The sequence below is a fragment of the Leopardus geoffroyi genome, chromosome D2 (assembly GCF_018350155.1).
Source record: "Leopardus geoffroyi isolate Oge1 chromosome D2, O.geoffroyi_Oge1_pat1.0, whole genome shotgun sequence".
NCBI lineage: Eukaryota > Metazoa > Chordata > Mammalia > Carnivora > Felidae > Leopardus > Leopardus geoffroyi.
This window is the reverse complement of record NC_059334.1, coordinates 53,252,058-53,277,772: the sequence shown is the minus strand read 5'-3', so window position 1 is coordinate 53,277,772 and position 25,715 is coordinate 53,252,058. Positions and strand designations below refer to the sequence as shown.

General features: G+C 38.3%; 1 protein-coding gene across 4 annotated transcripts in view; it reads left to right on the top strand.

Annotated features, from left to right (window-relative positions):
* Nucleotides 1-25,715, top strand: part of IDE (insulin degrading enzyme) — a 113,520-nt gene that overhangs the window by 24,043 nt on the left and 63,762 nt on the right. For 3 of the 4 annotated variants that reach the window (XM_045438219.1, XM_045438218.1, XM_045438220.1), the window contains exons 2-4: nt 13,606-13,790; nt 14,782-14,989; nt 18,750-18,919. In XM_045438219.1, the coding sequence (XP_045294175.1) occupies nt 13,606-13,790; nt 14,782-14,989; nt 18,750-18,919 (563 nt within the window). Of the gene's footprint in view, nt 1-10,016; nt 10,144-13,605; nt 13,791-14,781; nt 14,990-18,749; nt 18,920-25,715 lie in introns of those variants that run through there. The other variant, XM_045438221.1, reaches the window with a different exon arrangement.

Sequence of the window (25,715 nt, the reverse complement as noted above, 5' to 3'; positions counted from 1 at the left end):
TACCTGACTGAGCCACCCAGGCGGTATTCTTAATATTTGTTTTCTGTATAAAGTTTAATGTTGGGGGACACCTGGGTGGCTCAGTGGGTTAAATGTCCAACTTCAGCCCAGGTCATGATCTTGCAGTTCGTGGGTTCAAGTCCTGCATCATGCTCTCTGCCATCAGCACAGAGGTGGTTGGGATCCTCTGTCTCCCTCTCTCCCTGCTCCTCCCACATGTATTCTCTCTCTCTCTGTCTCTAAAAAATAAATGAACATTAAAATTTTTTTTCAAAAGTTTAATATCAGGGCGCCTGGGTGGCTAAGTCAGTTAAGCATTAGACTCTTGGTTTCGGCTCAGGTCATGATCTCATTATTTGTGGGATTGAGCCCCTTGTTGGGCTCTGTGCTGACAGCACAGAGTCTATGTACTTTTGAGAGAGAGAGAGAGAGAGAGAGAGAGCGCGCGCGCGCGCGAGTGGGGGAGGGGCAGAGAGAACAGGAGACACAGAATCCGAAGCAGGCTCCAGGCTCCAAGCTGTCAGCACACACAGCCCAACGCGAGGCTCGAACCCACGAACTATGAGATCGTGACCTGAGCTCAACCAGCTGAACCACCCATATGCCCCAGGGGGTGAGTTTTCTTAAATCAAAGTCTGTATCGAAATAAATAAATAACATCTGTGGTTTAAAAAAAAAAAGTGGGGTGCCTTGGTAGCTCAGTCAGTTGAGCGTCTGACTCTTCATTTCATCTCAGGTCATGATCACACCGGTAGTGAGTTCAAGCCCCGAGCAGAGCTCAAGCCCCGAGCAGAGCCTGCTTAGGATTCTCTCTCTCTGTCCCTCCCCCACATGCATGCATACACATTCTCTCTCACTCTCTCTCTCTCTCTCTCTCTCTCTCAAAATAAATAAAACTTTCTAAAACATTTGTTAAAAATTAAAATGAAAAAACGAGACAGTCTAGGCTGTTACTTTCTAAATTCCCTGAAATTCTTAACCTACGTGTAGAAAGAAAGAAAATGAAGCCTCAGATTGACAGCAACATTAGGCCAGACCACATTAGGTCAGCAATTGAGTGAAAAGTAGATTCTGGAATTAGGCTGTGGGTTCTGTTCCATTGTCTGCTTAAAGCCTTCACCTCTCATCACAAACTGTTTAAAAAATTCTTTTGGAAATTGTTCCAGTTGTGAGCCAACAAACTAGTTTCTTAAGGGAACTAATTTGTCAGCAATGACAATGAATGGATATGGGGTCCAGATTTTTTCCTTATTAATTAGTCCTGTTATATTGTGATGTAGCTGTTCCAAGTAACAACAAAAAGTTCACTTTGGGTTATATACTTAGTAAACACAGCCTAGCGCATTCAAGATCATTAAGTTTTATCTTTTCAAGGATTCTTCCTGTACTGTTCTGAAAAGTACAAATAATAAAGATCAGCTAATAGTCTACTATCTATAGCTAACCATACTCAACAATTCTGTGAGTATCCTTTCAGAGTGTAATCTCAGTACAGAAGATACATTTTTTAATTTGGTAGAAGTAAAGAGCATGGTTCCTTGGTGTCTAAAGACTTGGGTTTGAATCCTAGTTCTTTGATGCCTGTGTGGCCCTAACCAAATTACTTTTATGAGGTTTAATTTCCCCCTTCAGGAAAAATGGGTATAGGATGATAGATCCTGAGATAACCTCTGAGATAGCGGGTTCATTGAGAGTATAATCCCTATAAAGAGCGTGTGCTGTGTAAAATGCTAACTGAGCATTTAGTAAGGATCTGTCTCTGTGCCCTTGCTATGCTCCTTTTTTGAGGCAGATGCCTTTATGCACAAGATTGCTTACTCAGAGCGTTTCTGCAAACCTTTCCTCTCTCTCCTTCCTTATCAGTTTTTCCCTGTCTTTAATCCTTTTCTGGTTTAGATTTTTATTTTTTTATTTAAAAATTTTTTCTTAATACTTATTTTTTGAGAGAGAGAGACTGCGCGAGCAGGGAAGGGGCAGAGAGAAGGAGACACAGAATCCAAAGTAGGCTCCAGACTCCAAGCTATCAGCACAGAGTCTGATGCAGGGCTTGAACCCATGAACTGTGAGATCATGACCTGAGCCAAAGTCGGATGCTCAACTGACTGAGCCACCCAGGTGGCCCCTGGTTTAGATTTTTTTTTTTAATTTTTTTTTAGCGTTTATTTATTTTTGAGACAGAGACAGAGCATGAACAGGGGAGGGTCAGAGAGAGAGGGAGACACAGAATCTGAAACAGGCTCCAGGCTCTGAGCTGTCAGCACAGAGCCCAACGCAGGGCTCGAACTCACGGACCGTGAGATCATGACCTGAGCTGAAGTCGGACGCTTAGCCGACTGAGCCACCCAGGCGCCCCTGGTTTAGATTTTTAAAATAAACAAACCAGTAGATGGGAGTTTAATACAGATAGCTTTCTTTGTTTTGATGAGGCTATCTTCTGGTTTTATTTTAAGTGGATTAAATTGGTCGCAGTGATTCTCATCCATTATTTTTGGATGACAGTGTTAGAACTATAAACTAGGGTCTTCTACCCTTTACCCTACTGACATTTTGGGCCAGATAATTCTTTGTTGTGGGGTAGGGACTATTCTGTGCATTGTAACATGCTTAGCAGCATCCCTGGCCTCTACTCACTAGTTACCAGTTTGACCTTTTAGTTGCAGCAATTCAATTGGGACACATTGTCAAAGGTCCCACAAAATTGTCACCTGTTGAGAACCACTGACAAAAACAGTGGCTTGCCTATGGCATCTATAAAGGGATAATTATATACCTGTTTTTCTGATAATCTTATAAAGTACCATGCTATTACCAGCTTGTCCAGTGAATGTTTTTGACCTCTAGAGATGACAACATACAACTGGAATTTGCATGAGTATGTGATAAGAACGCTAGTAATAATATGGTGGTTGTTGAGCTGGTTCTATTTGCATCTCATCCCTGTGGGACCGTAGTAATGATGATTTTAATATAAGGTTACATTTGTGGGTGCCTACTATGTACCAGACACTGTGCCTTGATGAAGTTTTTTTTTCTTGATTTTTTTTTATACCTATTTTAGAGGAGAAATGCTGTAAAGGCTGTTCAAGTCTGATGCAATTTTTGTTACCTCTGTCAGTTTAACGGACTCATATAAACACTGCACATGACTCTTGATTGGCAAGACTAGATGAGACCCCTCTGCCTGGGTGGCTCGGTTGAATGTCCGATTCTTGATTTTGGCTCAGGTTGTTATCTCATGATTCGTGAGTTCAAGCCCCTCATCGGGCTCTGTGCTAATAGTACAGGAGGGCCTACTTGGGATACTCTCCCTCTGTCTCTGTCTCTCTCTCTGTCTGTCTCTCTCTCTCACACACAAACACACACACACGTGTGTGTGTGTGCTCTCTCTCAAAATAAATAAACATTAAAAAGGATTAAAATAAAGAACCTAATTCAAATCCTGGGTTAGAAGTTGTTTGATGTAGGGGCGCTTGGGTGGCTCAGTTGACGTGGCTCAGGTCATGATCTTGTGGTTCGTGAGTTTAAGCCCCACACCAGGCTTGCTGCTCAGCACAGAGCCTGATTTGGATCCTCTGTCCCTCTGTCTGTACCTCCCCTGCTCATGCTGTCTCTCAAAAATAAAAAAGCTGTTTGATGTAAATGTTGAAAATTGTTGAGGGGAGAATTTAAAGTTTGATCATTTTGCTTTTATTTGGGTTGCATTTATTGTCACTCTTGGTTGCTGTGCTTTTATATATATATATACACATATATATATATACACATATATATATATACACATATATATATATACACATATATATATACACATATATATATACACATATATATATACATATATATACATATATATATATTTGAGAGAGAGATATGGAACACGAGTGGGGGAGGGGCAGAGAGAGAGAGGGAGACACCGAATCCGAAGCAGGCTCCAGGCTCTGAGCTGTCAGCACAGGGCCCAACATGGGGCTTAAACCCACCAACTGTGAGATCATGACCTGAGCCTAAGCTGGACACTAACTGACTGAGCCACCCAGGTGCCCCTAGGAGTGTTTAATTTTTATTTTTATTTATTTTTATTTTTATTTTTATTTATTTTATTTACTTATTTTTTTTTTGGAGTGTTTTATTTTTAAATTCTAACTGAGGTTTAATTACTCAAAAAAATAAATAAAAATAAAGTACTCAAAACTGGTTTTCAAATCATACATAATGAGTAAAGACTTGAGTTAAAATATTTAACATCATAATTTATTATTGACTTAGTTAAATTGACTCATGCTGTACTTATATGGGCCTCCTATTTCTTGTGGCTAAGATGACATCAACAGAAATAATTGTCTCAGGACACACCTGAGAAGGGTTAGATAATCATGTTAATTGGACTATTGTTTCTTAGCCTTCCTGATTTAGCACTTGTTAGATTTGGACAGCTACTTCTCAGGATCTTTGTGGCACCATTTCCAAGATGACTTTTTTGTGCATGATAATTATAGCCTTGAGTAATTCATGTATCCCCTTTCTCCTTTATTTTACTGTATTTGTGGTATTTTCAAAAATTCTATTAGAGAACTTAAAATATATCATAAGTGTTCAGGTTGATGACTTTTCACAAACTGAGTATATCTCTATAATCGGTGTGTGACCAGCATCCTAGAAGCCTCCCTCATACTTCCTTCTGATGATTGCTCCCTGCCCCCAAGGGTAACCAGTATCTTGATAAAAGTCATGTTAGCTTGATTTTACCTGTTCTTGCACTTTATGTAAATGGAAGTATACAGTAGTCTTTGCATACAGCTTCTTTCACTCTGCCTTATGTTAGTGAGATTTATCCTCCTTGTGCCTTGTTCTAGGCTTTTCATTTTCACTGTTGCATACTATTCCATTGTGTGAATATATCGCAGTCTATCTTTTCACTGTTAATTGACATTTGATCATTTCTAGTTTGGGCTATTATGAATAGTATTGCTATGAACATATAAATGCATTCATTTCAGATATATATCTAATGTATGAATTGTTACGTCATACTGTCTGCCTTAATATAGACTGCCAGTTTTTAAAAAATGGTTTTACCAGTTTGCATTCTCACTACCAGTGTATGAGAGTTTGGGTTACCCTGTAACTTCTCTATCACTTGGTGTTTTCCATCGTTTTCATTTTAGCCATTCTGGTGGGTATGTAGTGATAGCTCAGAAAATGTCCTGTGGCAAAAATCAACTGTGGATTTGGGGCATCTTGGGCCTTTAATCTGTCACACCAAACTCATGCATCCCCCAAAGCCTCTATTTATCTTCTCTGAGTAGAGTTCTTCTGCTTGGGCCTAGTGTGATCTTCAGTCTACATTCAAAATTGGCAAATAGCCCCAGAGAAGAAGACAGGTGATGATCATCAGCTCATCTCAGAGGGCTCTCCCATTTGAGATTTGTACTTCATCCAATTCTCATTTCTTCCACAACTCTCCAACATCTTTGAAAATACGATTTTCTAATTTATCATGGCTTTTCCTATTTATTGAAGGTGACTCTGGTTATGACCTGTTATTATCCTATCCAAAAATGGAAGCTGTTAGTATATTCTTGGGGTTTTCTATTGACATAGTTAGGGAGGAAAAGTTTTCCTCTACCATCAAAGGTTCTTTTGGCTGGTCTAAGAATTAAATTGACATGAGAAAATCCAGTTTAATTTTGTGAGTTCTGCATCCTGCATGGTTGAGAGGTTCAAAGACAGAAAGGTAAAATGAGGTATATATGCCATCCTGAGCTAGGGAATGGAATAGGGTCTGGGGCCTTAAAGAGGAGGAGGGAAGTTCACAGGGCAGGAGAAAGAACAGATATTTGATAATTAGATGTTTGCCCCCTATATACATGAGTCACTCAGATAAAATTTATCTCTGATAATAACTCTACTTCTGGGAAGGAACTCCAATTTAGATTCTTGTAGGTACATGAGGGGCCAAAGTTTCTCTTGAGCCTTCAGCTCAAAATAGTCCACATGCCAAAGTGGCACATTTTGGGGAGACTTGCTCTGAACCCCTTCATACATAGTCGTGTCATCTATGAATAATGTTGTTTTTCCCCTTTATCATCTTTATGTGTTTCCTTTTTCTTGTATTATTGGACTGGTCAGAATTGGTAGTCCATTGTTGAATAGAAGAGGATAGTGACCTCCTGTTTGTGAGGAAGGGGTTGGGGATATCTGCATTATGTTACCACTGAGTATGATAATTGCTGTAGTTTTTGTGGATATTTTTTCAGATGAGGGAATTTTCTCCCTCCTATTTCTAGTTTGCAGACTTTTTTTAGTTTTAATTTTTAAATTTATTTTAGAGAGAGAGTGTGTGCAAGCAGGGAGAGGGGCAGAGAGAGAATCCTAAGCAGGGACTTCATTCCACGGCCTTGGGATCATGACCTGAGCTGAAATCAAGAGTCGGATACACAACCAACTGAGCCACCTAGGTACCCCATTTGCAGACTTTTTAAAAAAGACATGTTGTTGAATTTTGTTAAATGCATTTTCTTTTTTTTTTTTTTAATTTTTTTTTTTAACGTTTTTATTTATTTTTGAGACAGAGAGAGACAGAGCATGAACGGGGGAGGGACAGAGAGAGAGGGAGACACAGAATCAGAAGCAGGCTCTAGGCTCTGAGCCATCAGCCCAGAGCCCGACACGGGGCTCGAACTCACGGACTGTGAGATCGTGACCTGAGCCGAAGTCGGACGCTCAACCGACCAAGCCACCCAGGCGCCCCTGCATTTTCTGCATCTACCAAGATGATTATGATTTTTCTCCTTTTTTCCATTCCCGTGGCTTAATGTATGCTTCTGAAAAATAGCTTTAACCCCACCATATCTACTGTAGTAACTATTATATCTCCTTTCATGCTTGAGACAATTATACACACTCTTCTTTCTCTTTAAACCTGCTATACATTTAATCCTGCCATACCTTTTCCTATTTATTTTTTATTATCAAAGTATCATGAGGTAATATGGTTCTCAGTACAGGGACTCCTTTGGCAGATTAGAAGCATTCTTCCAGGCTCCTTCCACTACCTATCTCTGTTTTCTATGGGGAGAAAAAAGTAAAAGAACTGAAGACTCTCCTGGGAGCATTTATTTTGACCTATTTTAATTTTTGTTTCCTTGTTTTTGTTAGTTGGGATTGTAAGGGAGTGGAATGGGGTCAGGGCAGGGCTGTGGGGGTGGTAATTGGGAGCTGAGGAAGAAAGCCAGATATATGTTTCCTAAGTACCACCTTCAGCTCCTCCTTCCCACGCTTCCTCTTTCTATAGTTCCAGCTGTGCCACAAATCAATTATGTAAATGTCCTTGGGCAAGTCACTTAATCACTGAGCTTTTGTTTCCTCTTCTGAGGTTGAGGAGGATGACCATCAACAGCCCTGTGGCCTGTCACTTAGGGAGACTGGGAAAATTAAATGACCAGTTTATTAAGCATATGCCACTTTAAAAAATGAGAGTAATCTCTAGTTTGGGTTTTGTACTGTGGCATCTTAAATTTTTTGACAGCCTAAAGGCTACCTAAGGAAGAAGGTGTGAGACACCCTAGTCCCCATACTACAACTGTAAGAAACCTGTAGTTAAGTAGCTATGGTAAGAGGTATAAAATGGAGGTTTTGTTCATTTGCTTCAACCTCCATAAAGCCTCTATAAAGTGTTCCATGTTAAGCTTGTGACTTTTCAAAAAAATTTTTTTTAATGTTTATTTATTTTTGAGAGAGAGAGAGAGTGCAAGCTGGGGAGAGGTGGAGAGAGAGGGAGACACAATACCCCAAGCAGGCTCCAGGCTCTGAGCTATCAGCACAGAGCCCGACGCAGGGCTCGAACCCATGAACTGTGAGATCATGACCTGAGCCGAAGTCGGATGCTCAACTAACTGAGCCAACCAGGCGCCCCAAGTTTGTCAGTTTTAAAATGAACAGCCATTGATATGGATGCATCAAAACTAAAAATTTGCGAAGGACTTATCTCTAAAATGATGCTGCTGTAGGATTCCTTTCAATTGCAACCACCCTTAATCCATTTAAGGGTTTATTTCTTCATAGCAAACTTCTTTCCAGAGGGCACAGAGTTAGAACAGATGACATTCTGCCTGGAACAAAGGCAAAGCATCTCATCACAGGAAAATAAGATTTAATTGACAGGATTTTAGTTTATACCCACCTTTATGATCTAGCTAGTATATGATTTAGGTATACTGGTCTCTATAACTGGAGAGCCATAGGTACATGCTTCCCTGAGATATGTTGTGATTTTTTAGGTCAAGTATCATGAATAGTATTTGAGAATATGTGGTCTTATATGGAAGCATCCTAGGGCTCATACCATCACTACTTTGATATTCTGTCTTACCTCTGCCCTTCTCAGGGAAGAAAGGATGTTTATGGTATAGTTTTGATTTCAGGTATTTTCTCTCTGGGTGCCTTCTCCCCATTGAGAAGCACCATAGGCAAGCTCCACATGTGCTTATGATTTTAGGAGTGGGTGGATGGATTCCACAGAAGGGAGGTTTTGATTCATAATTTTGCTATTAGCCTGGTTACTCACCTGTTTGGTTTTAATTTTTTTTTTTTCAACGTTTATTTATTTTTGGGACAGAGAGAGACAGAGCATGAACGGGGGAGGGGCAGAGAGAGAGGGAGACACAGAATCGGAAACAGGCTCCAGGCTCCGAGCCATCAGCCCAGAGCCCGACGCGGGGCTCGAACTCACGGACCGCGAGATCGTGACCTGGCTGAAGTCGGACGCTTAACCGACTGCGCCACCCAGGCGCCCCTCACCTGTTTGGTTTTATAGGTCATCCGTTTAGAAATTAGAAATAGATAAGATCTAACTTTAAATATGTCTGGGGCTGTGGAAATGGGTAGAGAGCAAAAGGCACAGTAAACATTTTCAGTCTCCTGTTAAATAGGCTGTGAAACCCTTGAAGAGATATGAGAAAAAAGACTGCAAAAGGTCATTGGAGTAAAAGATTATTTGCATTAAAAATTTCCTCTTGGTATGGGAATTTGGAAATGACCTGTTTGGGAATTTGATTTTGCAAACATGCAGTTTAGGTCTTTACACGGCTAGATAAAAATCCATACTCTTTCAGGGGAAGTTCTGGTTGTAGTTCTTTAACACCAACTGCTTGTTTTTCTGCTCTGTGCCTGTTTTTTTTCTCACTATGCATCCTTTGCTCAGGTGTGTCCTTCCTTTTATTTGGCATGCTTCCACTTACCTCCTCTCTTTTCCCTTCTCCCCTCCTAGATAGACTTGGGTGCCCATTTCTTGGCTCCCATAGTACCCCAGGAACAACCTTGTCACCACACTTTAAAGCTGATGACCTGTTTTCTTATGACTAGTCTGGGTTCCTTCAGAAAGCCCTTGGGCTTTGTGGTACTGGTTGTTAGAGCTAACATACATGATGTAGTGTCTGCACCTAAATAGGCCTCCTTAAATGTTTGTGTGGCTGTGGGGGAGCTGGGGTGGACACAGGACTGGAAGAGTTGAGTTTTAATTGTAACTTTTTGCTGTATGATCTTGGACAAGTGATTTAAGTTCCCTGAGCTTCAGTTTCCTTTTAAGTAAGATGAGGGGACTGGTCTACCTAGGGATCTTGTTCAAATGCCGATTCTGGCTCAGTGGGTCTCTGGTGGTTTCTGATGTTTTGCATTAACAAGCTCTCAGGAAGAACCGGTGCTGCTAGGCCATGGACTACAAAGGACCAGATAACATGTAATGGTTCTTCCAGCTTTTACCTATTGTGATTTTAGTCATTGTTTTAAATTCTGAGCAAAATTACAAAAGATGCTGTAGTTATTAAATCTCTCTCCAGTTTATTAGAATGCTGCACACTGACAGTGTTGTGCCTTATGAAGTTTCCAATGTATGATAATGTCACTAAAATTGAAAGTAATTTTATTGCTCCTAAGATTTTGACTTAGGTTAAAAATATCAAGTGTCTGGGAAAGCATTTGAGTTAGCACTAGCCTGTCATCTGAAAGTCAGAATTACTCGTGAAGGCTTTATGCTAATGAGGGAGCTGGGATGTGATCTCATGAGTATAAATACAGAGACAGGCAAGCTGTTGATGAATTCATCATCAGAGGAGTTCCCGATCATTTCCTTCAGTTCTCCAGAAGGTGAGAATCAAATTGTTGTGGGACGTGCTGATAGATATGCTGTAGGAGTCCAGACTATGCCTACTGAATATGGGTTGCTGGGGATGGATCTTGTTTGAAAATGTTGCTACTGTTTCTTTTGGCTTTTACTTCCTCAAAAAGTCAAGATATTTGATTGGGTAACAGTGCCAGCATAGAAATTTATAGTTGTCTTTGATCTCTTGTTCAAATGTCTAAAAGTAGTTGGAGTAATTTTTATATTTGACCTAGAGAATAAATCCATCTCTTTGCTCTCAACCATACTAGGGATATCAATCAGGCGTGGCTTCAGTGTCTAAATAAGTTCTGTACATGCCTGTGAGGAACTCAATGGTACATACTTTTTTCCTCAAAAAAAAAAAAAAAAAAAAAAAAAAAAAGGAAATCTGGACAAGGGAAATTGAGCCCTGAAAAAAGGTACAGAATGTAGCCTGTAGTCGAGGGTGGTTATCTTACTTCTGATGGATTTTTCACCTCCCACAGAAAAAGACAACTTGTCCTACCAAAGTGAGATGTATCTCATCTCCCCATCACAGCTGTGGGTTGGACAGACTTTTTAGAGCTCCATCATCATCATCATCACATTTTAGTCATATGTGGCCCTAGCTTCCCCTAGGTCAGACTAACTGGGGCAAGCACTGGAGGGGAAGCTAGGTGAACACAATGGCAATGGAATCAATAAATAGCCTTTGGGTTTTGCTCCCACTTAGTGAAATCCCAAACCCTTCCTCCCTCTAGTAGATAGAGTCTTACGGGAGGGAGCAGAGGCTATTCTCTGTGGTGCACACTAAGCTTTCTTACTGTCTGCTGCTCTTCTTGGGAGTCTTAATGGAGGCTGTCTCATGCCTTATTTAATCTTAACCCAAATTAAAGTCTTTGAAATCAGCTCTGTACTAAGACGTTTGTTGCAGTTCAAACATATTGTCCTTTGGGAAGTACCTTAACCAGGATTATTATTCTCGTGTCCCTCTTTGAAGGCTTAGGTGGAACATTTTCTGTTACCCTGAGATTCTTTTAACCATAAAACACCTTTTTTAATACTTAGCACTCAGATATTTTCATCTGTCTTTGACATAAGTGGCTTATGGCTAATGAAGTAGAAAAGAGTAGTTAATAATACTTTATAGTGTCCAGATTACTCTTAAAATTTCCAGTCAGTGACCTTATATCCCCAAAAATGTTAGTATTATTTTTATGCTCTGTTTTTCAAGAACTTTTTTTTTTTACTGTAAATAAAGCAAGACTGTTAGCACTATCTGTGTAAAGAACTATGTGATTATTATTATTTTTTAAAGTAATCTCTACACCCAACGTGGGGCTCAAACTTACAACCCTGAAATCAAGGGTTGGTAGGGGTGCCTGGGTGGCTCAGTCGGTTGAGCGTCCAACGTCGGCTCAGGTCATGATCTTGCGATCCGTGGGTTCGAGCCCCGCATCGGGCTGTGTGCTGACAGCTCGGAGCCTGGAGCCTGCTTTGGATTTTGTGTCTCCCTCTCTCTCTGCCCCTCCCCACTCATGCTCTGTCTCTCTCTCTCTCTCTCTCTCTCTCTCTCTGTCAAAATAAATGTTAAAAAAAATTAAAATTAAAAAAAAAAGTTGGTATGCTCTTCTGAGCCAGCCATAGTACCCAAGTACTATGTGATTTTTAACCAGTATTATACATTTAGTATGGCCTATAGTATTGATTTTTAAAATTTCAAATAGTCTTCTTAAAGGGAGATCTAGGGGACAATCTTAATAGGAACAAACCTCTTTGGTTTGTCAATTGTTACCCAGGAGAATAGTTAGATAATTTCAGAGAGGAAGGTATTCTGCTAAAAGCAAACTGGATTTTTCCCTTCCTTAGTTTCCAGATATTTTAACGCGCAAAAAAATTCTTGAAAATAATCGAATGCCTACTTATGCCCCTTCTGATTTACCTTTAAATCTGGATGTCTATCTGTCTTTAAGAAGCAGTCAGATCTACTTCTTTTGTCTTCCAGGTAAAAAGAAAATATGCTAGCATAGGGTCATTTTTCCTCTGTAGTCTCGGATGTTTGGGGCTTTACCTGATTAGTTTATTGGCCTACCGATAATAACAGGCTGATTTTTGTCTCTTAAATGATCCCCAACATAGACACAAATAGCATCTACTCTTAGTCTCAAAAACATGCATATTTCAGATTCTGGAAAATCCCTTCACTAATACCAAACACTCCCACAGAATTCTGTGTGCTAATAGCACATTCTGTAACTCAGCTTTCCTAGAGAGGGAAGGAGAGGACTATCAGAGAATGGGAAGTCCTTTGTAAGAGAACTTATCTTGCATTCTTGTTAAGATCACTGGACTGTTGTTGCTCTGGCATTCAATTCTTCACCATATTATAAAAATTACTTGGGTCCTTCCCACTTTTTGTTTGTAGTTTTGTTTTTTCTCTGCTTTCTTTTTTTAAAAACATTTTTTATTGTTTATCTTAGAGCATGCGCTGCCAGTGGGGGAGGGGCAGAGAGAGAGGGAGATCCAGAATCCGAAGCAGGCTCCAGGCTCTAAGCTGTCAGCACAGAGCCTGATGCGGAGCTCTGACTCAAAAACCACAAGATCATGGCCTGAGCTGAAGTCAGATGCTTAACCAACTGAGCCACCCGGGTGCCCCTTTTTTGCCATCTTCATAGTGAAGCCCAGATCTCTTATTTTGTATAGGACTTTACAGGACTTTTTTTTCTCATTGGGGATTGCCCCCTATGTTCTGAGCATGTGCATATCAGACCCATGAATGCTAGATCTGCCGTATCTTTGAATGTCATCAGGTTGAGCATTGTTTTTGGTTGATCCAGTAATAATCCTTACACAACCTCTCATCTTACTTTAGTAAATATTTCCAAAACATGTGGGAAAGCAGTTATTGGTAATTAAAACTCTATTCTAGGTCAGCATACTGACCAGCTCATCGTCCAACCTATCCTGTCTCAAATCCCCATCCAAGTGCTCTCCTAGATCAAATATGACTCCACAAAAACAATATTGCTAGTATTTCTCTAACAAAACAATGAGGGGTAAAAGGGAGGAGAGGAATGATTATCCCCAGTAGATAAGCTATAAAAAAAAGTTTCCTCCAGATATATTTTTTTATCTGATGATGTATTATATGGGTTTGCTTGATATTATTCTGTATTCTTTTTTTTTTTAACCTTTTTAAAAAAATGTTTGCTTACTTATTTTGAGAGTGCATGCATGCACATGCAACTGGGGAAGGGGCAGAGAGAAAGAGAGAATCCCAAGCAGGCTTCATGCTATGAAGCACAGAGCCTGTTGTGGGGCTTGATCCCACGAACTGTGAGATCATGACCTTAGCCAAAATCAAGAATGGGATGCTTAAACCAACTGAGCCACCCAGGCACCCCTGTTCTTTATTCTTAAAAAAAGAAAAAGCTACAATGCAACAATTACTAATGCTTTATTTTCAGCTTCCAAGAAAAGACTTACAGCAAGATGAATAATCCAGCTATCAAGAGACTAGGAAATCACATTATCAAATCTCCTGAAGACAAGCGAGAATACCGTGGATTAGAGCTGGCCAATGGTATCAAAGTACTTCTTATCAGTGATCCGACCACGGATAAGTCATCGGCAGCACTTGATGTACACATAGGTACAATTTAAAATTGTGAATTAAGCTTTGTTCTGTTTTCTTGATCTAATGTTGACATTTATTAGAACTTGCCATGTGTGTGCAAATAAAGACCTCATGATTATCAGTTTGATGTACCTTACCTTGTACAATAGTCCAATTAGCAATCTACATTTGTCAAAATCAAATAATCTTACATTTATTTACCAAGTCATTTTGTTAGGTTCTCAGCTAAGGTGACTTAGCAGCAGGCAAATTAATTCCCATCCTTTACAGTAACAGTGATAATGCTTTTACTTTTGCACACTTTTGGTATACTAGGAAATACCATATTTTCTAGATTCTTGTGTGGATATTTCCTCCATGTTTAATGTGGCCTTAATCAAGTAGATTCTTGTCTATATGTACATAAGTATTTTTCTTATTTTCCTCTCTGAAAAACTTTAACTCAATGACCATTTTAAAATTGACGAAATAAGGTAATAACCATCGAGTGTTGAACAAATAATTATTGCCAAGTACAACGTACTGTGGTTTGCAAATACCATCTAATTTGTGTTCACACAACTCCCTAGATCATATATACGTATGTGTGTATATATATATAAAGTGAGTCAAGATAAAGTATTGCGCTCAGAATTTCACAGTCAGCAGAGCTGGTAACCCTCAATCTATGTTCTTACCACTACATTGTATTATCTCCTGCAATAAAATGTAAGAACTAGGAGCTCTTGCTCTTATAAAACAATGAATTCAAGTCTTACCTTCCCTCCATTGTGATGTGTGAGAAAGGTAATGTCCAGAGAGACTAAGTAATCTGCCCAAAGTTGCTAACTAATTAATATCACAAGCTGAGGCTGTAACCAAAACAGTACCATTTTAGAGCAGCCTGTGCTTAACTTTCTCTCATTGTATGGTTGGAGTTGTCATGTTAACAGAACTTGCAGATCATCTGCAAAACAAAAACCAAAAACAAAACTTTTGTTGTATGTGTTTTTCTCTTGTCTTTCAGGTTCATTGTCAGATCCTCCAAATATTGCTGGCTTAAGTCATTTTTGTGAACACATGCTATTTTTGGGAACAAAGAAATACCCTAAAGAAAATGAATACAGCCAGTTTCTTAGTGAGCATGCAGGAAGTTCAAATGCCTTTACTAGTGGAGAACATACCAATTACTATTTTGATGTTTCCCATGAACACCTAGAAGGTGCCCTAGACAGGTAATGCTGATATCTTATAGATTATTCAACTTTGTGCACTTTATTACACTAATAGTAGTAATAATTATTATTTTTACAAAGATGTCTTCACAGCTTTGTAGCTTAAGAAAAAGTATTTTAACCAGTATTTTTCAACGCGTTTTATAAAAAAAAAAAAAAAAAAAAAAGAAAATGAGTGATACTGTCTATTTATTTTGTGGTAGAGGAAAAATAATGGCATGACTTTAAACCAGTCTTCAGCCCTACACAGTATTTTATGGACTTATAAAATTCTCCCCAGCCCTTCCCATTCTAATTGGTATTATATCTGAAGCACGTGATGAAGAATAAACTGTTACAGTGTCATGGATTTCTTTTCAAATATGCTCCTATTCCAGAATGTAGAACTTAAACATTCTGTTCTCCTTTAGTTACTCTAGTCTATGCTTAGTGGATATAGAATTTTTTTTAATTGGAGTATAATTGACATTATATCAGTTTCAGATGTACACCATGATGATTCATTATTTGTATACATTGCAAAATGATCCCCACTGTGTAAGTCTAGTTACCATATGTCATCATACAAAGTTACAAAAATTTTTTTCTCTTACTATGAAAACTTTTAACATTTACTTTTTTGCAACTTTTGAGTATGCAATACAATATTATTCGCTATAGTTACCATGGTGTACATTATATTCCTGTGACTTAATATTTTATAACTGGAAGTGTGTATCTTTTGACTCCTTTCACCGAACCCCCAAACCTCCTTTCTTCTGACAACCATCAGTCTGTTCTCTGTGTCTGTGACTTTTGTTTCTTACATTCCACATATATGTGAGATCATACGGTATTTGTCTTTCTCTGACTTATTTCACTTAGTATAATAGCCCCTAGGTCCATCCATCTTGTTGTAAATGGTAAGATTTCATTTTTTTTTTTAATGACTGAGTAGTATTCCATTGCGTATATATACTGTATCTTCTTTATCCATTTATCCATCCATGGACATTTAGGTTGTTTCCATATCTTGGCTATTATAAATAATGCCACAGCGAACATAAGGATGCGTAAATCTTTTCAAATTAGTGTTTTTTGTTTCTTGGTTTTTTGGGGGTAAATACCCAGAAGTGGAATTGCTGAATCACATGGTCATTCTATTGTTAACTTTTTGAGAAACCTCCATACTGTTTTCCACAGTGGCTACACTAGTTTACATTCCCACCGACAAAAGGGCTCCCTTCTCTCCACATCCTTGGTCAACACTTGTTATTTCTTGCCTTTTTGATAATAGCCATTCTGACTGGTGTGAGGTGATGTCTCATTGTGGTGACACAAAATGTTTTGACCTGCTGTTTTCAACCCTGGGGACATTTTGTGAAAGTATTTCCTGGGGCGAGCTCCATTAGGTCAATTTAATTTCTTAGTTTTCTACACAGCTAACAATTTCTAATTTTTTGTCATATTAGTGATTTGATTAATTATCCAAAGTAATTTTTCCTTGGTAACTTTTTACAGTTTTCTATATTGCCAAGAAGGTGTAATTCTGCAGCTTTTTTATGGGTCTATAATTAACGTTGACTTAGCAGTTTTAGTGATAGCTTTATTTGCTTATATTGATAATAGTCATTACATATTTTTTGAAAACCTAATAGTTTGAATTTATTCCTTAGTGCAAAAAACATTAACAAGGCAGAGGCATGGGTTCAGGATACATGGCTAGGTCATAGTGGTCTGTTTCTTACTTATTCTAGATTATGTTTCAGTCTTTAGGCAGCAGCTTTGAAGTGTAATCATCTTTTATATGTATTCCCAGAAGACTACCATTAATGAGTTCCCTGGGATCATACACTGAATTTAATTTCCTGCTTTACAAATGCTACAGCAGATGTTCATATAATCTCTGTATGATGGAGGATGTCTGTTACTTGACTCAGAGGGGGAAAAAAAAAACCTCTTACATAAGAGCATGTTTTTAAAATATTGATTCTACTGTGTCATTATCATGACCCTTTACGGGGACCTATCCAGCTATGGTATGTAGCTATTAGGCACTTTTACCAGCTTAAATGTATTGAGGTAGGTAAAAGAGGTTACCTATCCATAAATAGCTGTTCCCGCGTATAGAGAGGTGGAGTTTCCCTTTGGATTGGTTTGTGTGAAGTGTTTAGCACAGTATCGTATTTACTGTGTGCATAAAATAAATATCAGGTAGTGATAACAGTCTCTTTGACAGCTGAACTGTGAAATACAGTTGCTGAGATGTCCATAGACTCAGGAGTCTCTTAAGGCCCCATTCAGACTGCTTGTGGCTTCATCTGAATTCTGGATCTTAATTTTTATAAAATGGAATCTAAAGTTTAAGATTTATTATATGAAATCATGCTTTAAATTGTAACCTGATATAGGAGAGTTAACTTATAACTAAAGTCATTTTAGTTAAACTTTAGTACTACTACTACTAAAGAATAACCTCAAGAAAAGCATTTGGTTACTTATGTCCGAGTCACATGACAAGTTATTTGTTGAATCACTGCTTATTAAAATTTTAAAATTCTTTTAATATTTTATAAAAGCTCATAATTGTGTCTTAGTCAAACTACTGTGTCATAGATTTTTTTATTCCATCATTTTTTCCCCACTAATAAAGTTTGTTTGTTTTTCTCTAGAGGAAGAAAAAATATTCAAATAGAGCCTTTAAAAAGTAGGTCACTTAGTTTGTCCTAAAATGTCTGAGTCTTAAGTGCAGTTGCACCTCAGACTGTAAGTTTAAGATTTTTTTGCCCAAGAACTGTCACCTGCCTTTTCCTTTTTTGGAGAATTAGCAATATATAACAGGGATTTTCATGACTTGCCAAATTGCAAATCTTAAATAGATTGCTACTGTCTTTATAAGTCTGCCTTGACTTTTTGCTGTTGTGATATTTTGATTTATAATAAGAAATCTATATTTGGTTTTTCTTCCTGTTCCTGGCCCGTAGCTCCTAAAACCCATGGAATTTCCTAAGTGATGAGAGTATTAAAGGTGTCTTTTGGCATGTTAATAAGGTGACTTTGGGGAAGCCCCTAGGTAACCTGACAGTTTGTTTCCAGGGCAACCAGCCCTGCTATAGAAAGGTTGGAACTTTCTCTCCAAATCCCTGACCTTCCAAGTGGGGCTGGAGATTGAGTTCAGTTACCAGTAGCTTATGATTTAATCAATCATGCTTATGTAATGAAGTGTTCATAAAAACCCAAAAGGACAGGGTTTGTACAACTTCCAGGTTGGTGAAAGCATGGAGGTTTGGGGAGAGTAGCTTCTGTGCCTCTTCCCATGTACATCCCTGTGCATCCTTTCTATCTGGCCCTTCCCGAATTATTTCCTTTTATAATAAACTGGTGATCTAGTGAGTAAAATGTTCCTGTGAGTCAGGTGAGCTGTTGTAGCAAATTTATTGAACCAGAGGAGGTGATGGGAACCTCTGATCTGTAGCCACTTAGAAGCCCAAGTCCAGCCTCTGAAGTGTGTGTTGGGGTCGGGGGCAGTCTGGTAGATCTGAGTATATTTTCACTAATATCTCTGGGGTAGATCAACTTCTCTGAATTTATACATGTCCAATATTTTTCTTTTGTTACTTTTTTAAAACTTATTTTGCATTTCTTTTTCTTGGTTGCAATGGTAGTGTTTTTGGTTCTGTAGAATTCATACTTCCTGTCTGTTGAGTTTCAAATATATTTTTAAAGGCTACTCTTTTAAAATAACAGCTTTCAAATTGTTAATTGTGTTTCCTACCTTTAGGTTTGCACAGTTTTTCCTGTGCCCCTTGTTTGATGAGAGTTGCAAAGACAGAGAGGTGAATGCAGTTGATTCAGAACATGAGAAGAATGTGATGAACGATGCCTGGAGACTCTTTCAGTTGGAAAAAGCTACGGGGAATCCCAAACACCCCTTCAGCAAATTTGGGACAGGTTTGTCAACAGCGGCTTTCATGCATTAGTTCTCTCTGACCTCATTTAAACCCCTGGCCTCTTTTTACAGTATTGTATTTTATAGTTCGGGTTAGAGGATTTTGGAACTCCCATTCCTATCTATGCTGTTCTTTATAAACTCCCAATCCTGAGGAAAGGTTGTTACATCATTGCTACTCCCTGTTATTTCTTACCATACCACTACACTTAGGTCGTCTGCTTGGTCTCTGTGTTAGCATTTATATTTGTGACTTGTGATCTGAGATGAGGCTGAAGCTTAGGTATGTGAGTTTCATGGAAAAAGTGATGGGTTATTAAGAAGAGTGATCAAATATGAAGCAAGTTTGTTGGATAACAAGGTATAGGATGGAATTCAGAGTTCAGAAACAGTAAGAATGAAGTGGTTATAATCCCTTTAACAGGTGACTAGCATTTTGGCTAGTAGTTCAAAAAGAAAGATGTCAAATAGGCTCTTGACAGTGGACTTCATACATAAAACTTGGGATGATATTCTTAAAATTGCAGTAGTAGTGACCTAAGCAATTATTTAGCCCTCCAGAGGGGTTACTCTGGCCCTCATTTAAAAAAAAAAATATTTTTTATTTTTTAATGTTTATTTACTTTTGAGAGAGAGACAAGAGACAGAGTGCAAGTGGGGGAGGGGCAGAGAGAAAGGGAGACAGAATACGAAGCAGCTCCAGGCTCTGAGCTGTCAGCACAGAACCTGATGCGGGGCTTGAACTCACAAGCTGTGAGATCATGACCTAAGCTGAAGTTGGTCGCTTAAGGGATTGAACCACCCAGGTGCCCCGGCCCTCATTTAAACAGGGGTCTAAATGTTTAAGGAATAGAGCTGTTAAAGGTGTGAATAGATGTTAACTAGCATTTCAAAGAGAGAAGAGAATAGATCCTTGTATTCTGAAATCTACCTTCCAAAGAGAAGTGCTTTTTAAGTGCTCATTTCTAGGCTCCTTGAATCCTCTGGCTCCCATGACCTCCGCTTGTACTCCCTACACATGCCTACTGTCCTTCATGGGGCTGGCTGTGTGGGAGCTGGAAAGTTGAAGAGTTCTACATAGAGTGCTACAGTCTCCTGGAAGGAGACTAGGGGTGGGATGACAGGGAGTAGAATAAAATAAATGTGGAGATTCTTGACTTCATAATTGTACCCTTTTTCGTTATTCAGATTTTAATTAAAAAATACATATTTAGGGGTGTCTGGGTGGCTCACTTGGTTAAGTGTCCAACTCCAGGTTTTTGGCTCAGGTCATGATCTCACCGTTCATGGGTTCGAGTCCAGTGGCAGGCTCTGTGCTGACAGTGTGGAGCCTGCTTGGGATCCTCTCTCCTTCTCTCTCTGTCCCTTCCCCCCCCCCCCCCCCCCCCCCACACACACACACGCACACTCTCTCTCTCAAAATAAATAAATAAACATTAGGAAAGAAGTACATGTTTAATTTAAATATTTAAATAGTGCAAAAGTATTCAAGAAGCAAACACAAAAACTCTCTCTTTTCCTCATCTCCTGCCAATCCCACTCACCAGATGTAATCGTTGTTAACAGGTTGCTATGATTAAAATACTGCTTTGGGGATTATAAAATGGCATAAAAATAATAGATTGCTTAGTGTACTTACAAATTTATGCATATTATATAACTTAATTTGGAGAACGTTTTTTAAGACTATAAAGACAGCTTTCTTTCAGTTTGGATACCATTCCAATATATCCAACAGCAGCCAGGAAATTAGCATAGCATTGCAGAATTACAAGGAGTTTTTTGTTTTTGTTTTTGTTTCTTTTTTTCAGTTTATTTATCTTTTTTTTTTCTTTTTCTTTCTTTCTTTTTTTTTTTTTTACTAGTCTCTGCACCCTATGTGGGGCTCAGACTCATGACCCCAATATCAAGGGTCACATGCTCTTCCGACTGGGCCAGCCAGATGCCCCAAATTAGGAGTTTTTATACATTGTGATTAGAAACAATGAAATTCTTTAGACTTCTAGTACTTGGCACTCAATATCGATGTCATTGTTAAGATGAATACTGTGGTCCCTAAAATGTCTACGTAATGCTGAGTTGTTTGAAAGGTAGCCTTTGTGGAGAACATCAGCATGCATGGCATGTCAAAAAGGGGAGGTGAGATTTATTTTTTAAAGTTTATTTATTTACTTTGGGGGGGTGAAAAGAGAGAGAATCCCAAGCAGGCCCCACACTGTTAGCGTGGAGCCCTACGCAGGGCGCGAACCCACGAACCGTGAGATCATGACCTGGGTGGAAACCATGAGTCAGACTCTTGACACCCACTGAGCCACCCAGGCACCCTAAGAAGGGGATGTGAGTTTAAAAAAAAACAAATTTCAAAATCATTACATCCAAATGGTAGTTGTCCTTTAAGTAGTCCCTCTGGTAGGTTAGATTACTTACACCAACAATGCTGCTATTGTGTAGAATGTGTTGGAGCTCCTCTTTGGGAGTTGCTTTCTTTTAAACAGCCTCACTGGTGACAAATTGTAATCAGCATAATCAGGAAGAAGCCACAGATCTTCCAAAAATAAATACAGTGAATAAAGTGGGTAATATTACTTCTGGTCACAAACAAGGAACAGCCTTAAAGTGTTCTAGAGGAAGGTTTTGGGAGGCATGGGCAAAGAGAAACATTGAATGGTCATATATATATATGGATGGATTCTGAGGGCAGGCTTGTTTTTATAAACCACTGACAAGGCCAACCAGTTAGTCAGCAAAGTATGAGGTAATAATATAAACAGCTAAAAGATGACTGAGCCAGACTCCATAGAAAAGTATAGAAAATGTGCAAATGCCAGGTTACCTTCTGATTTTAGAAATATAAACTAACTTTAAACTTTTTGGAGGAGAGGTTCTGTCTGTTTTTAAGGTCACAGATATGTTTGAAAATATGATGGAAGCTGTATACCCTCACCCTGGAAATTATACATATAACATTTTACAGAAATGATCCTTGAAGAAGAATCCTTGTCAAAAATTCATGCTTAATTTACTTCTGTTACTTTTGAGTGACTTAAGATGTTTCTGTGAATGTGGGTCATTTTCTCCATCAAGAGAGTATGACTTATGTTAATAATAATAATATTTAAAATATTAAAAATATATTTAAAACATTTTTAAAATAAAAGTATCAGGAAAAGCTGGGTATTTTTATTTATTTTATTTATTATTTTATTATTTTTTAATGTTTATTTATTTTTGAGAGAGAGAGCATGAGCAGGGAAGGGGCAGGGAGAGAGGAAGACACAGAATCTGAAGCAGGCTCCAGGCTCTGAGCTGTCAGCACAGAGCCTGAATTGGGGCTCGAACTCAGAAACCGCAAGATCATGACCTGAGCCAAAGTCGGATGCTTAACCAACTGAGCCACCCAGGTGCCCCTATTTTTATTTTTTTTAATGTTTTTATTATTTATTTATTTTTTTGAGAGAGAGACAGAATGTGAGCTGGGGAGGGGCAGAGAGAAAGGGAGACACAGAATCTGAAGCAGCTCCAGGCTCTGAGCTGTCAGCACAGAGCCCAAGGCAGGCCTCGAACCCACAAACTGTGAGATCATGACCTGAGCCAAGTCGGATTCTTAACTGACTGAGCCACCTAGGCGCCCACTGGCTATTTTTTTTTTTTTTTTAACGTTTATTTATTTTTGAGACAGAGAGAGACAGAGCATGAATGGGGGAGGGTCAGAGAGAGGGAGACACAGAATCTGAAACAGGCTCCAGGCTCCGAGCTGTCAGCACAGAGCCCAACGTGGGGCTCGAACTCATGGACCGCGAGATCGTGACCTGAGCTGAAGTCGGCTGCTTAACCGACTGAGCCACCCAGGTGCCCCACCACTGGCTATTTTTAAATGAACAAAAGCCAAGCATTATTTATTTTTAAGAAAACCTTGCGATAAGATGTTTGTCCTTTCTAGTGGGTTTTTCATGCTTCAAAATAGTATAGATCAGTTGCTTTCAAACCTTTGTATACAACCCACTGTAAGAAGCACGTTTCACTTAGCAACTCAGAGCACATATACGTGTGTTTGTGTAAGCAGCTAAAACAAACATTTTTACCAAACAGTATCTGCCTAATATCTTGGTATACCTTGTTATATTCTGTTTCTTTAAAAAAAAAAAAAAAAAAAAAAAAAATTCTGGTCTTTCAATACATTAAATTTATTTCATTACAATCAAATGGGTTCCAACCCACAGTGTAAATAGTCCATAGTGTTAGGCAGTCATTTTAGTAGGCTCAGAAAAGACATTTGATAAAGCTCAGCACTCGTTCATGAACAAAAACAACAAAAAACTCTGGAGCTGATAAAAACCTGCATCAAACATGAAAATTATTGATGAGGTTTCAAAAGGATTTCCATTGAAAGGTGAAAACAAAACAGGAATACCCTGTAATAACTTTTTTATTCAGCTGTATCATTGCAGTAAAACAAGAGAAGGCAATGTGCTATATAAGAGGTAGAAAGGAAGCAAAAGAAAAAAAAGAAAAAGAGGTAGAAAAGGAAGCAAAACTTACTCCTGAACACTGAGATAATTCACCCAGGTTGCCTAAAGACAAGAAACACCAAAATTGTATTTTTGTATCCAGAGTAATTAATTTAGAAAAACATTACAGGAAAAAAAAAATTTCATTTACAGTATAAAAGTAGCTTTAAGGTGTTTAGAAATGAATCTAACAAGAGGTGTGAGAAATATATAGTGGATATAAAAGAATACCTGAGTAAATGGGGAGATAAACCATGTTCATGAATGGGTAACCTCAGTATCACAAATGTAAGTTCACCCCAAATTTATCTAAATTCAATGCAGTGCCAATTGAAAGCCCTAGTTTTGTTTTGTTTGTTTGAAGAACCTGATAATCTGATTATAAAATTAATAAGAAAGAGTAAAGGGCCAAGAATAAGATACTGAGAACAACAAAGAAGGGACTAATTCTCCCAGATACCAAGACTTCCTGTTCTAGTTGTTACGGTAGCGGAACTATTGCAAGAATACAGGAAGATCAGAGATTATGGACCCTAGAAACATAGCACACATACATAGAAATTTGACCTAAGACAGAGGTACATTACAAATAGATGAGGAGAGGAGAAACTAGTTATCTGTGTAGAAATAAGTAAAATTAGATGCTTATGTCATACCATGCATAAAAATAAATTCCAGGTCAATTAGACCTAATTATGGGAAGGAAACTTTACAACTTGTAGAAGAAAATACAGATTTTTTTCATCTTAAGGAAAGCATTCTTAAAAGAAAAAAAGAGATAAACTAAAAAACAGACTCTTACCTATAGAGGACAAACTGAAACTGATGGTTACCAAAAGAGAGGTGGGTAGAGGGATGGGTGAAATAGGTGAAGGGGATTAAGAGTACTCTTACACGAACACTGAGTGAAGTATAGAATTGTTGAGTCACTGGATTGTACATCTGATACCAATATCACAAACCGTATCTTTTAGAGATAAAGATAAATCATAGGTTTAAAGATAAATTTGATTTCATCAAAATTTAAAATTTCTGTTCAATAGACATAAAAGAAAAAGATAATCCATACACTCATTGAAGGTATTTGCAAAGCATGTAACATAAAAAGTTGTATAAGTAAATAAGTAAAAGATAAAACAGCTCGTTAGAAAAAAATAGGCAAAGGATATGAATATGGAGTTTACAGAAGAGGGTATTTGGGTAAACATAAAAAAGATGCTCAAATCATTAAAATCGGGGAAATTAAAATAAATAATTAAAAAATAAAAACACTGAGATGTCATTTCACACCTATCCGGTTGGCGGCAACGAAGTCAGGCGGAACTGAGGATTATGGTGAGGATGCAGGAAAACAGAAACTCATATGCTGTTGATGGGAAAATAAATTGGTTCATCCACCTTGTAAAACAATTTGGCAGTGTCTAATAAAGTGACGCCTACTCCCTTTGACCCAAGGAATTCATTTCTTCACAAGTACTCTAGAGAGAAACAACTCTAGTTATTGTGCACAGGGAACATACACAAGACTTCTCATGAAGCATTTTTTGAACTAGTGAAAAGTAGGAAATGACTTAAATGTCCAGCAACAGTTGAATAAATTAATACATTTTGGTCTATGCATACAGTAGAGTATTCTATAAAAGTTAAAATGAGTGAGCTAGAACTCATGTATGAAACCAGGTAAAGAGCAAAATATTTTGAACAAAATGCAAGTTGCAGAATGTGTTTTGTGTGATAGCTTTCTATAAAATTTGAAGACAGGCAAACCAATACTGCATCTCGTAATGTCTGTATGTGTATATGATCTAGTATAAAATGTGCATGAGAATGCTTAAACACCAACTTCCCTTTAGTATGTCTGCGAGTGGGGAGACAGAGACAGGCAGGAGAGACTGTATCTCTAGGAGGAGAAAGATTTGTAACAAAATGTGGCAAAATGTGAAGCGTGGTAAAACTGGGTGGTGAGTACATAGGTGTACATGGTGTAAGTCTGTATGTGTAAACATTTATAAATATTCCACAGTTTTAAAATTTAAGGATAAATGTGAAATATTTCTTTTACCCATTTATCACAAATGGAAAAACGAAAGGCTGAGAGGGTGACACTTTTCAGGATGAGCAGAAGAAGACCTCCTTTTGTGTGTGGGGACTGTTTGTATGTTTACTACATAAGCACATCTGTGTCAAAAGATAGCTGCAGGTTACCTGTCTTGTTCTGGTAAGCGTTTGATTTTGCAAACCTTTGTCTAACCAAGTGGGACAAGCCCTTAAATTACTATTCTTTTTCTTG